Genomic DNA, 13512 nt, shown 5'->3' with positions numbered 1-13512 from the left:
TTAATGCTGACCCGATTTATTTTTTCCCCAAACACTATCATGGTTTCCTTTTTGTTTCATGGATGTTGTATTATTTTTAACCCTGGCTGGGTTTGTCTGCCCACCAACTTTTTCTTGGAACATTGAATTTTTTTTCCATTGGAGACAGACGATGATTTCCAGATTTTTGGTCAACTTATTCAAAGTATTGTCAGTATTTGACACAGTTTCCCGCCAGTATTAATATATGCCCCCTCATAATCACTTAATTTGAATTGATCTCCTCGAGTGCTAATTCTTTCAAATAATGGTTTCCGTGATCAGGAATTACTTCATATCTTGTTCATTGCTTCTTTCCTTATTTTTCAAATTTATTCACTCGGTGGAACGTGAATATTTTGTTGTAGTCTTTTCCTGTTTTAGTTTTGTAGGATTTTTATTTTCTTTGTGTATTTCTTAGAATAAAAACTTCGAAATATTTTGTTGTTCTTTTCATTCTATTTGCGGTTTTTATTTTAATGGAATTATAAAACGCTACGGAAGATGTAAAAAAAAATTTTATAAGGATTTTAAAGTTGTTACTTTGAAGGTATTTTTATCATCTTAATATTATTTCAATGCTCCATTATTAGTAAAATTTAATTTTTTTTTCACGATTGAATTTACGTAGTTTTTATGGTTATTCTAAAGGTCTGCATCCATATTATTTGCTTGATTGATTAAGACCGAATAATTTAAAATGATAAATTGCAAAGCCAAATAAGCGTGTTTCTATATTCGTACATTATTACCACAAAGATTAACGGTCTTAGATTTATTCCATGTATATGTCACTTATCTCAAGAAACCTCTTCTTTGCAATTCAAAGGACATTTTCTTGGTTTTTTAATCTAAACAAAACAGCAGTGCTGAGCGCTGCTTATTTTGGATAAGTATGTGTATTCCGTTTTGATCAGAATTCCCTTTTAATTGATATCCAGTTAAAGTATCGAAGTCTTAGATCAACTGAATTTAATAGACAGTCAACAATCTTTAAGTTAGATTGAAGACATGATAAAGTTGATTAAAATGTCGTTAGTATGGAATCAAATTTATTATATGAATTTTGATAGTGATGAAGCATTTTAACATAATTTTGAAAACTGCCAAACATATGATGAATATATAGCTCAATCAAATTATAAACATATTGTAATGAAATCCCAGAAAAAAAGCTAATTCACGAGTGAAAGATTAGGTTTAACTTCTTCCTCATTCTTAACAAATTTGTGTTTTAGATGTTAAAATTGAAAACCAATAAGGATAAAATTTGAACCTTAATTAAATTAGAAATATTTAAAATTGAAAGTTGAGACCTTTAGATTTAAATTTTCAGTTGTAACGAAACCCAATATTTGGTTCAATTGAGGACTGATTATAATGAACGATCTCTGTAATAAGATGAATGCTCTAAAGTCTGACCTAAACGGGTTTCAGCGGTGGGCCAAATCCAGAGCATACTTGAGCCTAAGAGGCGAGTATGAAAAATAAGCAAGGGCGTCCATTTAACGTTAAACGTTTTGTACTTGCAGAAACAGCTGCTTAGCACGACGCGCGATGGGGACTCTGGCATGCAAGACATTGGTGACATTATTGCCTCTGGTCTGGGATTGATAGAGTTGACAATTATCAGGTAAGTCTTTCCTTGCATTCTATTCCCCGTAGAAGGGTACCGCTGTCAGTACACCTCACGCTGTACACTGTAGGTATTACATTATGGTTGATTGCAGGGTTACTTCGTTAAATTTAAAGAATTTGGGTTAAGAGAAATTTCGTTAGGTTTACGTTCTTTGAGTTAAGAGAAACTTCGATAGATTTAAGGACGTTGAGTTAGTAGAAAATACGTTAAATTTACGAGCTTTGCATTAGGAGAAACTTCTTTAAATTTACGAGCTTTGAGTTAGGAGACACTTCGTTAAATTTAAGTACTTAGAGTTGGGAGAATCTCCGTTAAATTCAAGTACTTGGATTTAGGAGAAACTGCTAAATTCATAGACTGAGTTAAGAGAAACTTCGTTAAATTCGAAGACTTTGCTCTAGGTCCTAGGAAAGACTTCGTTAAATTCAAAGACTTTTGTTAAGAGAAAATTCGTTAAATTTAACGACTTTTAGTTAGGAGAAACTTCGTTAAATTCATAGACTTTGAGTTAAGAGAAATGCGTTAAATTTAAAGAATTTGAGTTACGAAAAGCGTTAAAATTAAAGACTTTCAAATAGGAGAAATTTCGCTAAATTTAAGGATAATATTCAGGAAAAAAACTTTGTTGAATTTAAGCCTTTTAAATTGGGAGGAGCTTTGTTAAATTCGTGTACAAGATTTCGAAGCAGTTTTGTTGGTTTTAATGACTAGTAAAAAAATAGGTTGTTGTGATTATCACGCCTGACAATACGTTGAACTGACAATGATTGTGTTCAGCGGAAAATTATTGTTTGATTACAAACAGCATTATTTATAAGGTTTAAAAAAATGTTATAGCAATCATATCTTTAAACAAGACATGGAGGGCATGAGCTAAATGAGGGCCATTTCTGTCGTTATTATCCTATTTTGAAATAATTTTCAATAATTGGAAGAAGTATTTAGCAGAGCATCTGGCAACCTTTTACTTCGAATGAATGTAACCTCTGTTTTAAGCCAAAGTAGAAGTATTGGAAGCCTGAAGGAAATTTCTAGGTTAGTTTAGATTCTCATTCAAAAGATTTGTTATTGTTACGCGAATCTGTTTCTGTTGCTGATTTTCTTTAAAGTTCGGTTCCTGTATAACAAGTTTAAGCTTAAAGGAGGCTGTTAAATCTCATATAAACAGGATTTTAATCTCTAGCAATTTTCTGATTGGGGACAATTCTAGATAAAACAACACAAGGGAAACTAGTCTTTAACCAGTTTCATGAATAAGGGGATGTAGATATGTAATATTTGTTAAGTTTCAACGGAAAATTAAGGCAAGACTTAGTCATGACTGTAGGATTTCAGAGTACATATTAAATACGGTAATAGTGCTGAGTGGCCTTCCTAAAATTATATCAGTACTTGATTTTTTTCTAAAGAAAAAATCGAAATTCAAAGTATCTATGACTATTTTCTAGATATTGTAACTAGTACTGTAATCCCATTTCTGCCCACCTCTTCATAAACAGGGCACGCGACCTTGTTGCTAAGGATCTCAATGGCTTCAGTGACCCTTACTGCGTGGTGAAGGTCAACGGCGAGGTCAAGTACAGAACCAGGGTCATGAAAAAGACCTTAAATCCTGAGTGGGAGGAAACTCTTATTACTCATTTGCCCAAAGCTCCCGATGCCTTAGCAATAGTGAGTTCTTTTTTCTTTGTTTTATTATACTTTTTAGTTTAATTTTACTTTTTGTTTTACATACTTGAATTTCTCACTTGTTCAAAATATTAGATTAATCTTAGTGAAACACACACCTATATTCAGTTGTATTTTTTACTCTAATTTCCTGTGAGATAATTAAATCCTCAGAAATTGTTCAAGCCATTTAGATATGTTATACATTTAAATCAGGAATAATCTTTACATTAGCAATAGGACATTGCAATCTTGCATAACTCCTTACTTAATGCGTTCTACAAACAATCTTTTCTTTCACATCAATACTGTATTGCGCAACTTTTTATCATCTACGTTGGAGGGTATTGCCGTCAATGCACAGCAAAGGGTGCACTGTAGGTATCGCTTTAACAAGCTTTGATACTTCCTTTCGGCTCCTATATGCAATTATTTTATAGCCTTCTACTATACCTCCACTCTTCTCTTTCTTTCTTGCATCTTGCTCTCCAGCTCCTCGACCTTTGTTTCATATTTCATCTGCTGGTAGATGGGTGGTCTTCCAGACCCCAGAACCAAACCTTGGGGTCCAAATTCATGAATTTCAATCTTTATCACAGACACTGTGGGACCATGACGCCTTCGGCAGAGACTTCTTGGGTTCAGTGTCCCTTCAGGAGATGGAAGTGAGACAAATGTCCCAAGCAGACGGCCCCATCTGGAAGGCTTTGGAAGGCACCAAGTCAGGTCAACTCGAAGTTAGAGTCAAGGTCATTTCGGATGATTATGAGGTGAGGTCATTCCACACGACTGTTTTTTTTTATTTTCAGTAACGCTAAACTGCACGATTTTTATTATGTATTTTTATTGTTTACAGTTCCAGGAATATTTATCAATTGGTAATTACTTTTTCATCGATTTTTAATCTTTATTTTTACCTCAAAGAATTCATAAGGGTACATAAAATACGTGGGATCCATTACAACAGATTTTTTTATGAGTAGAAAATTTCTATTCAATTAAGATATTTTATTTAAGAACAAATCGATTTCTTTTTTTATGAAATATCACGAGATTTAATTTCACATTTTGTGAAGCATCTCTCCTTTCAACGAAGCATCTCTCCTTTAAAAATGCATCTCTTTCAAAGAACAAAATAAATTCTTTGCATAAGCATTAGACTTCTAGAATTTCCTCTTAAGCATCAGGTTATTTTGCAAAGTATCAATGGTTGATTCTTTTGCGTGTCATTTTTTCTTGTAAAGCATCAATGAAATATTTCCATCTGGCTTGCTATTGACATTCTTTCACAAAGCATCATACAATCTATAGATTATATTTTCCCTCTACATCAAAGTTAATCTCGGTCATTTGAATCCTATCTTATGAGTTTTGCGATATTTTTTTTCCCAAAGCATATATTATAACCACAAGCTTGTAAAGTACTTGTCTTCGATAAAGCATGAAATTATCCTTTACATTTCTTTTCTAAAGCATCAAATCATAGCAGCCCGTGCAGCATCAGCATCACTCGCAACCGGTATTATATCAGAAGGCTCAAAATCTGATGATGCTTGTCACATAGGAGATGAGCATGCTGGCACCTCGTCTGGAGAAGATTCCGGTATTATATTACCTCAGCCATCCCCGCTGAGAGAGGTAAAGGAACGCGAGCGGCCATTAGATTTTAACGACTAGATTAACTCTTCTTTTTTTCATCTTAATACCTTAACTATTTGTCTTTCAGTGATCATTTGGATTTCCTCACAAAATGAATGCATATTTATTTATCCGCATGAACTACTGCATTTTTAAAAGGAATGCATTATTCACTTCAAAAGTCTTCTATAGTTGACCAGTTGACCTAAATCTGAGATTCTGAACTTCATAATAAAAACTTTCGTTTAAAAGTATTGATATTTTTTTTATGCAAATTATATGTAATATATAAAGAGTAAATTTATCACAAAGTAATAACGCATTGCTATGTTTTCAGCCGAAATACATTTAGATTTTTTTCTGCCACACAAGATAAACTCGTTCCATGGCAAGAACTTTTACAAACCGTTCAATATCAATTGCAAATATTAGTATTAATTTATATGTCATCGTATTTGTCATTTGAGTATTCTCGGTGTCATACAGTTCTGTGATATTTTACAGCACGAAGAGGAAGCACCGCCAAGAGTTCCCTCTCACAGCATGTCCTACACCACGAGCGGCTTACCCGAAGCACAAGAGGAGGTCGTAAACTGCAGAAGATCGAGCGAGTCTGCTCTCGTATACAACCAGGATTCACCTTCCGTAGATAACGACTCCTCCTCTTACAGTAGTTCCATAACCCAGCCTTGCAGTGGCAGTCCCACACACTCATCAAAGTCGCGCAAAACTGGTGCCAAAATCATAGCGAGTGCCTTGGCCATGGCGAGATCCTCGAAGACACGGCCGGACACTCAGAGCGATTGCTCCAACGCCTCTAGTCCCAGCATCAGCCACCAGGGGTCAATCACCAGTACCCAGAGTAAGCCCCTCCCCAAAATTAGCTTGCCAGAACACAGCGAAGATGATTATGGGGGCAGCAGCAGTCCTGAGCACGTGCCCAAGAGTAAGAAATCAGACGGAGGCCTCCGGGCAGTGAAGGAGAAGGTAGGATGTTCACCATTCCTTGGATGCTGGGCCAGACAGCAATCACAAGACGATTTGCATCGTTGAATTTAGAATAGCCTTTGCTTTTGTTCTTGCATGGTTGACTAATGCATCTTGATTTTCCAAAGTGACTATTGTATATATATACAGTATATATATATTCTTTTTAAGCTTAAATATATTTCGATTAATTGCATCTTGGCCTTTATTTTCTTCCATATTTATACGTAGACTAACTGGACTTGGATTCTCAAACAAACATTCCTCATCAAATAGCTGACATTTTTTATTTTGAGTTTCGAGGATATTTCAAGAATTTTTATGGATTTTATTTTTCGCACGTTACACCTCTGCTATTTGGTAATGCAAACCTGACATTAGATAAGATTTATCGTAGAAGTAAAGTCAAGTTTTTAGAAAATTATCAACGGGAATCGAGTTTTCTCAAAGGCCCTCTAAATCTCCTGGGAATTTCCCTTTTTTTTTTTTCTTTCCACCTCGTAATGTCAGAAGGTCCTTTGAGAATCTACTGCCTGGTCTCGTTTAGTAGTGTACGTAGAGTTGACTTATCATTTTCGTAAGGCATTTCTTGCATGATTCTTCTAAGCTTTGGATATAAATTTTCCTTCAACTGATCTGAGTTATTTTCCCTTTTCAAAAGTATAAGCAGATAAGTAGATTGAGAAACAATATTTTGTGGTTAAGGGGTCTAATGTATTGGGTATATAGTAGCTGCAGTACTTTATTGGGTTTTAAAGTTGTTATATAGTTAGTGGTCGGAAGGCTGGACAATTGTTAAGAGAAAAGAGAGAAAAATGCTCAATAACCAACTTCTCTCTCTCTCTCTCTCTCTCTCTCTCTCTCTCTCTCTCTCTCTCTCTCTCTCTCTCTCTCTCTCTCTCTCTCTCTCTCAATAACATCACCACTTACAGTATTAATTTTCATTTGCTTGCCTGCTTTTGGGTATGAAAAACCGTAAATATCATTTAATCAAATTGTAATAAGGAGATATCCATCTTCTTATCTATCAATTTCCACTTCGTCTCAAGATCAAACTCTTTACTCTTCTATATTCTACAGTTCCATTGTGACAAAGTATGGCTTAACCTGATTCTCATTGCTATTCTGTTGTTATATGCAGTAGGTGGCGCATTTTCTCATAAGTGCCTTCACTAATGGAAACACTAAAAAGGATAGAAAATGAGAGGCTCTACCTTTTCTAGTTAAAGAACCTAATGGGGATTATTGCCATAGTATAAATCATAAAGAAATGGGTTGTGGAATACAGGGGGAAAAAAAATTTACTTTCTTAATGTTTCAATAACTGGTTGAATAAATGGACTTTGTCCAAATAAATGTTGAAATAATGATAATGTGAGAGAATTCCGCATCGAAAGGGTGCGTTGTCCGAGAGCATAGGTGGCTGCATGTTTAGTTTCCTTCATTGCTTTGTGGCAGTTGATCGCCCAACAATTCACGGCTTCGTGCTCAGCAAAGTACCATTACTTATCTGTGCTGATGATTCATACGTTACAATGACTGGTATGGCTTTCGCGTGCTGTTTACGTAGTAAGCTGTTCAATGGTCGTCTGCTATTATATAGACCTTGGTCTACTATAAACTTCATTGGAGTTATACCCGGCACATTTGTTGTATATCCTGCATGTACAGCTGGTTACGTGAATATCTGAACACATTGAGGCAAACTAAGGCGACATCTGGCATTTCCACAATGCGATAGATAACATCTCTTTTGATGAAATGAACGTTTAGTCAATGTCATAGTAATTTCAAGTAACTATTATATAATGTCTAATGTATTCTATAGTAGAATAAAAAATGGTACTACAGTTATGGGAATCAGAACCATATTTCTATCGTACCATTGGGGTGTTTTTAGAAATCTTCATAACTTGCCATGAGAGCAAACATTTTTGAAGGAAACCGTACATTAATGACAATCACAATGATATTCAGTAATGGTAATAAATCATTAATCACTAGGATAAGTTTATGGATTTACACCAGATATAAAGTCAGTCTTCATATAGAATGGGAGCTAGGTCGCTGGTTACACGGAAACCCTTTGAGGAAAACTTTTGTCGACAGGAGAACAATACTTTATAAAAGGGGTTGAATCGTCATCACTTTGCTGCAGTAAGTTTTGGTTGGGAATGTTGTGCCTCTAACTCCATAGTTGTTACCATAACGCATTAAAGTGTGGCATAGCAACATCTCTCTCTCTCTCTCTCTCTCTCTCTCTCTCTCTCTCTCTCTCTCTCTCTCTCTCTCTCTCTCTCTCTCTCTCAAATTTATACATGTGTATTCTACTTCAGGCCATCTAATTCGACGCACTCCATCCGTATTTGCTCGAGAAGTTTTTTTTTCTTTTTAATGAAGACTTGGTCAATTCTTTGCCAATAAAAATCGAGGAAATTAAACTCTGAAAAGGCCACTATATTAATTTTGCAATTAAAGGATGAAGGACTAGGGTTAGGCTTCGTTTTTTTTTCTTGATCCCGAACTGAGAAATGTTTTTCAGGCACATCATATTAAAGATGATGCCTTCGGGTGGAGTGAGCAGCATTTAATTGATGGCGATTTATCTATCGCCACAACTCAGAGCTGATGTTGGGAAATTAAACTTGTGTTCTGTTGATTTGGAATTTGGTCTATTGGTCTTCAAAACATTTGAATCTAGTTTCAAGAAAATATCTTGAAATTATTTGATGAGTAAAGTATATCAGGTTTTTAAATGTCCCTTAACCAGGATAGATAGCGCCAGATAACTTTTAATCAATCAAATGGTATCTAGGTGTGAGTTATTATGAATATTATGTGATATGATCTCATTGAAATTATACTCGTGACTAAAGAAGATCCGCCGAAAAAAGAATGATTTCCAATTGAGAGGGACAATTATGAACAGAAAAAACCTGGAATTTCTATTTAGATTCGAAGCGTTTAATGGAAGTGGAGAAAAAGACGAATCTTTGATAAGAGACAGGCGTAGAGAAAAAGAGGGGACGGGATGAGAATAAGAATTTTTTTTTCCATTCTTACATTTGAAATCCGAAACATAAAACAAGAGGGAAAAAGGAAATATTAATAAACTGTATATTCAATAGTTAAGGGGAAATATATTACGTATCGATGATAATTTTATTGTTAAAATTTCTCGGAAATTTTATTTGCAACTTTTACAACCATACAGAAGAAAATTTTTAGTATTGCTTAGATCTAAATTAGATAATAATCCGTATATCTTACTTTACCGTCGTTTGCATCTGGAAACCTATTTTCCTGATGATTACTATGAATAAATAAAAATTATGTATCCTCCTTAACTCTTCTTTGAGGTGGCAAAATCAGCGTCCTGGTGAGCTGAGGATGGGGGGTTTGGGGGAGCTTATAGATCTATCTGCTGAGTCATCAGCAGCTATTGCCTGGCCTTCCTTGGTCCTAGCTTGGGTGGAGAGGGGGCTTGGGGCGCAAATCATATGTATATATGGTCCGTCCCTTGGGCATTGTCCTACTCGATAGGGCAATGTCACTGCCACTTGCCCCAGCTATTCATGAGAGACCTTTAAACCTATTTACACATTGTGCAATTATTCACTTGACACACACACACGCGTTAGTAGACCTGTCTTAGTTGTTATCTAATTTATTTCATTTGACTTTTAGTTCATTTAATTGATAATTATGAAATTTAAAGTCAATTAATATTTGCGCTCACATCACTTGAGATTTCGCCGTCGTCACGTTACTCTACTAACAGTATCTTTGGCACAAAATCAGTTATACTCAATTTTTTTTAATGAGACGCATTTATAAAATATTAACTGGAGAGAAATTATTTCCACACACCAAGGCCCGTCTGAACAGACTTTTTGTGTCTGATGGAGGGTGAGAAATAAACCCCTACAAGTAAAAGTAAAAGTAAGTTGCACTGACTCGCAGCGGTGCCCTTTTAGCACGGAAAAGTTTCCTTCTATCTGATTGGTTAGAATCATCTTGTCCAACCAATCAGCAAGCGGGAAACTTTTCCGAGCTAAAGGGGCACCGCTGCGAGTCGGTGCAAATCTGCCTCACTAAAAAGATATGATTTAATTTGATTTTATTTGTTTTGCTTTTGCTGTTGTTTGTGTATTCAAATCCTACATCAATACACTAATAACTACTTTTAGATCATACTGATTTGTTGTCTTGCTTGTTTTCACAGTATCTAATAAACTGTAATTAATATTAATATCCAGTTAATATTAATTTGCTTACACTAAACACCATTATGTTGCCAATTTTGTAGTGTAGATAAGAGTAAATCCATATTAGTCGAAGTATATATATATATATCTTGTTTGTAGCCTATAGCGTTAGATATACACTACTTGTTAAATTTAAAGTAGGATTTAGCATGGTTTGTTTAATCTTTTATTTCCAGGTTTCTTTTTTTTTTTTTTTAAATACTTCTTGGTTAAAGAGATACAGTACTTAGCTATACACTATACATAACCTGTATATATGTATCCAGGTATGTATTTTTAACATAATTTTTGTAATTGTATGCGAATGCTTTCGTATGAATAAAGTATAAATATGTGCTAATCTTGCGCATATGACATTAACTAACATATAACCCTTTTTAAATGGAAGGTGGTACTATAGCCTAACAACAATAATTCCACATTTAAAATACAGTAAAACACGACCATTCTCTCTCTCTCTCTCTCTCTCTCTCTCTCTCTCTCTCTCTCTCTCTCTCTCTCTCTCTCTCTCTCTCTCTCTCTCTCTCTCTATTTTTGTCGGTTCTCTGTTTCAGGGAACTTTTTGCTGCAAGTTCTTGAGATTTGAAAGCTTTAAATTTATAAAACCACCAAATAGATGTTATTTTTTCTGGGTAAAATTAACAATGTAATGGTGATATTCCTGCGAAAGTTTCTAATACTGTATATGTAAATGTGATAGTCATGGATTATTTTTTTTTTCTAAGTAAACTTCTATATCTACAGTAAGTTTTGTTCATTTGGCAATGTCAACAGGAATAACTTTTCCACCTAGATCATAAGAGGACTTTTGAGAAAACATTAGAGCAATTTAAATGGGACTTACGAAAATTCATACCAATTATCAAGTTGAAAAATGTACAGTACATAGGGTTAGTGAATAACTGGACGGCCTCGACGTGATGGCTCTTGGAATAACTGAGTTTCCAAGAGAAATCGTCCAGAATTACATCAATCGGTATGTTCAACTCTTCATAGATATTGGCGGAAAGCAAACAACCTCGCCTTTCTTTGAAGCCGTGCTGCCGAATATGCAATTGTTGGAACAGACCAAAATCCAAAACAGAAATAACTGGCGTGATGTGAAATGTTTCCACGATGTAAGTGCACACTGATGCGACAGTAGCCACCGTAAATAACAGTATTAGCAAATAATAATAGCAGTAATAATAACAATAGCAATGTGTAGACTGGTTTTTATGGTGAAGTACTAAGGATTTAATCGAAATAAAGGGAGAGAGAGAATCGGATCCCGTAGAAATGCGAGACTATTGGATTAAATGGAATCTTTAAGAGAATAAAACGGCGGGGAAAGCGGGAATGGAAGAGAATATATATCGTATAAATGAGGCATCTTATCATTTAGAAATTATGTAAGACTGGGATGCTTAGAAACGAGAAAAGATTAGATCTCATCGAAAGAGAGTTATGGGATCCTTTGACTGGCCAGAAAGTACTACATTGGATCCTTCTCTCTGGTTAAGGTTCTTTCGCTTTGCCTACACATACACCAAATAGTCTGGCCTATTCTTTACAGATTATCCTCTGTCCTCATACACCTGATAACAATGAGATTGCCAAACAATTCTTCTTCACCCAAGGGGTTAACTACTGCAATGTAATTTTTCAGTAGCCACTTTACTCTTGGTAAGGGTAGAAGAGGCTCTTTAGTTATGGTAAGCAGCTCTTCTAGGAGAACGACTCTCCAAAATCAAAGCTTTCTTTTCTAGTCTTGGGTAGTGCCATAGCCTATGTACCATGGTCTTCCACTGTCTTGGGTTAGAGTTCTCTTGCTTGAGGGTACATTCGGGCACACTATTATATCCAATTTCTCTTCCTCTTGTTTTGTTAAAGCATTTATAGTTTACATAGAAAATATATATTTTAATGTTACTGTTTTTAAAATATTTAATTTTTCCTTGTTTCCTTTCCTTGCTGGGCTATTTTCCCTATTGGGGCCCCTGTACTTATAGCATCTTGCTTTTCCAACTAGGGTTGTAGCTTAGCAATTAATAATAATAATAATAATAATAATAATAATAATAATAATAAAGGAGAAATCTGATCGTATGAAAAATTAGAGATCAGATTATATTGAAAGGAGATTACATAGAAAGGACAAGAAAGAAAATTCCGGTTGAACTGAAAGGAGGAAAGAATGAATCTCATAAAAAAAAGACCAGGTAAAAATTATTAATTGCTTTGATAGCAGAAAGTATCGGATCCCATCAAAAGGATAAAAAATGGATCGCTTTAAAAGGAGTAAATGACATAATAACATGAAAAAGAAAACACAGTAGATGACATAAAAAAGAGAAAGTATCAATTAACATAGAAAAAAAGAGAAGATGATGTGACACAAAAAGGAGGAAAGCATCATATAACTGAGAAGGAGGAAAAAATCAAATGACATAAAAAGGAGAAAAGATCAGGTAACTTGAAAAGAACAGATCGGATAACATGAAAAGAAGAAAAGATCAAATAGATAAGAAAGGTGAACAGCAGGTCAGAGTACGTAAGGAGACTACATCGTATGACTTAGACAGGGAAACAGATCAGAAAACATAAGTAGGCAAGATAAGAAAACATAAAAAGGAGAGCAGTCCAGAATACATAATAAGGAGAACACATCAGATAACTAAGAAAGGAGAAGAGATCAGATGACATAGGAAAAAGAAAAGATCAAATGACATAGGAAGAGGGAAAGATCAGATAACATACATATGATAAGATATCAGATGACATAAAAAGGAGAAAAATCAGAGGACATTAAGAGGATAAAATATCAGATAACATAGAGAGACGAATAGATAAGATGACATGAAACTGAGAAAAGATCAGTTAACTAAGAGGGAGAACAGATCAGATGACATAAAAAGAAAAAAAAAAACACTGAAAGGATAAGATATCAGATAACATAGAAAGAAGATAAGATCAGATTGCCTGTAACTTTGGGTTACAAACAAAGAAAATAGCGGATACCATTAGAATGTTGGAAAGAATGGAAGGCATTAGTGAGGAGAAAAAACTGATTGCATAGAGAAAACCTATTGGGTTTTGTAGAAAGTGGAGATTATTGAATCACGTATGAAAGATTCAAGTTAATGCTTAGAAAACAAAAGAGATCCGATCATGCAACGAGTAGAATTAGGTCTTATAGAAGAGTGGGAAAAAGGATGAGAATTTGCGGTTTTTATAAGGTACAGTATAATCCTTTTGGCGTGTGACTTCAGATAGCTTAGTATGTACATAGTAACGAAAATGATTATATTTGTT

The 13512-nt window shown here is 34.8% G+C and overlaps 1 protein-coding gene across 2 annotated transcripts in view; it reads left to right on the top strand.

The window, feature by feature from the left end:
* The window catches only part of LOC137638844 (uncharacterized), a 123518-nt gene that overhangs the window by 59952 nt on the left and 50054 nt on the right, over window positions 1–13512 (top strand). For both annotated transcript variants that reach the window (XR_011044197.1, XM_068371253.1), the window contains exons 14-18: window positions 1551–1651; window positions 3157–3328; window positions 3925–4095; window positions 4799–4963; window positions 5468–5950. Coding sequence is in view for 1 of the 2 variants with exons in the window: in XM_068371253.1 (XP_068227354.1) it covers window positions 1551–1651; window positions 3157–3328; window positions 3925–4095; window positions 4799–4963; window positions 5468–5950 (1092 nt within the window). In the remaining variant the exon portion in view is untranslated. The remainder of the gene's footprint in view (window positions 1–1550; window positions 1652–3156; window positions 3329–3924; window positions 4096–4798; window positions 4964–5467; window positions 5951–13512) is intronic.

The sequence above is a fragment of the Palaemon carinicauda genome, chromosome 3, assembly GCF_036898095.1.
Source record: "Palaemon carinicauda isolate YSFRI2023 chromosome 3, ASM3689809v2, whole genome shotgun sequence".
NCBI lineage: Eukaryota > Metazoa > Arthropoda > Malacostraca > Decapoda > Palaemonidae > Palaemon > Palaemon carinicauda.
Note: the sequence above shows the minus strand (reverse complement) of the source record. Positions and strands in the feature narration are given on the sequence as shown.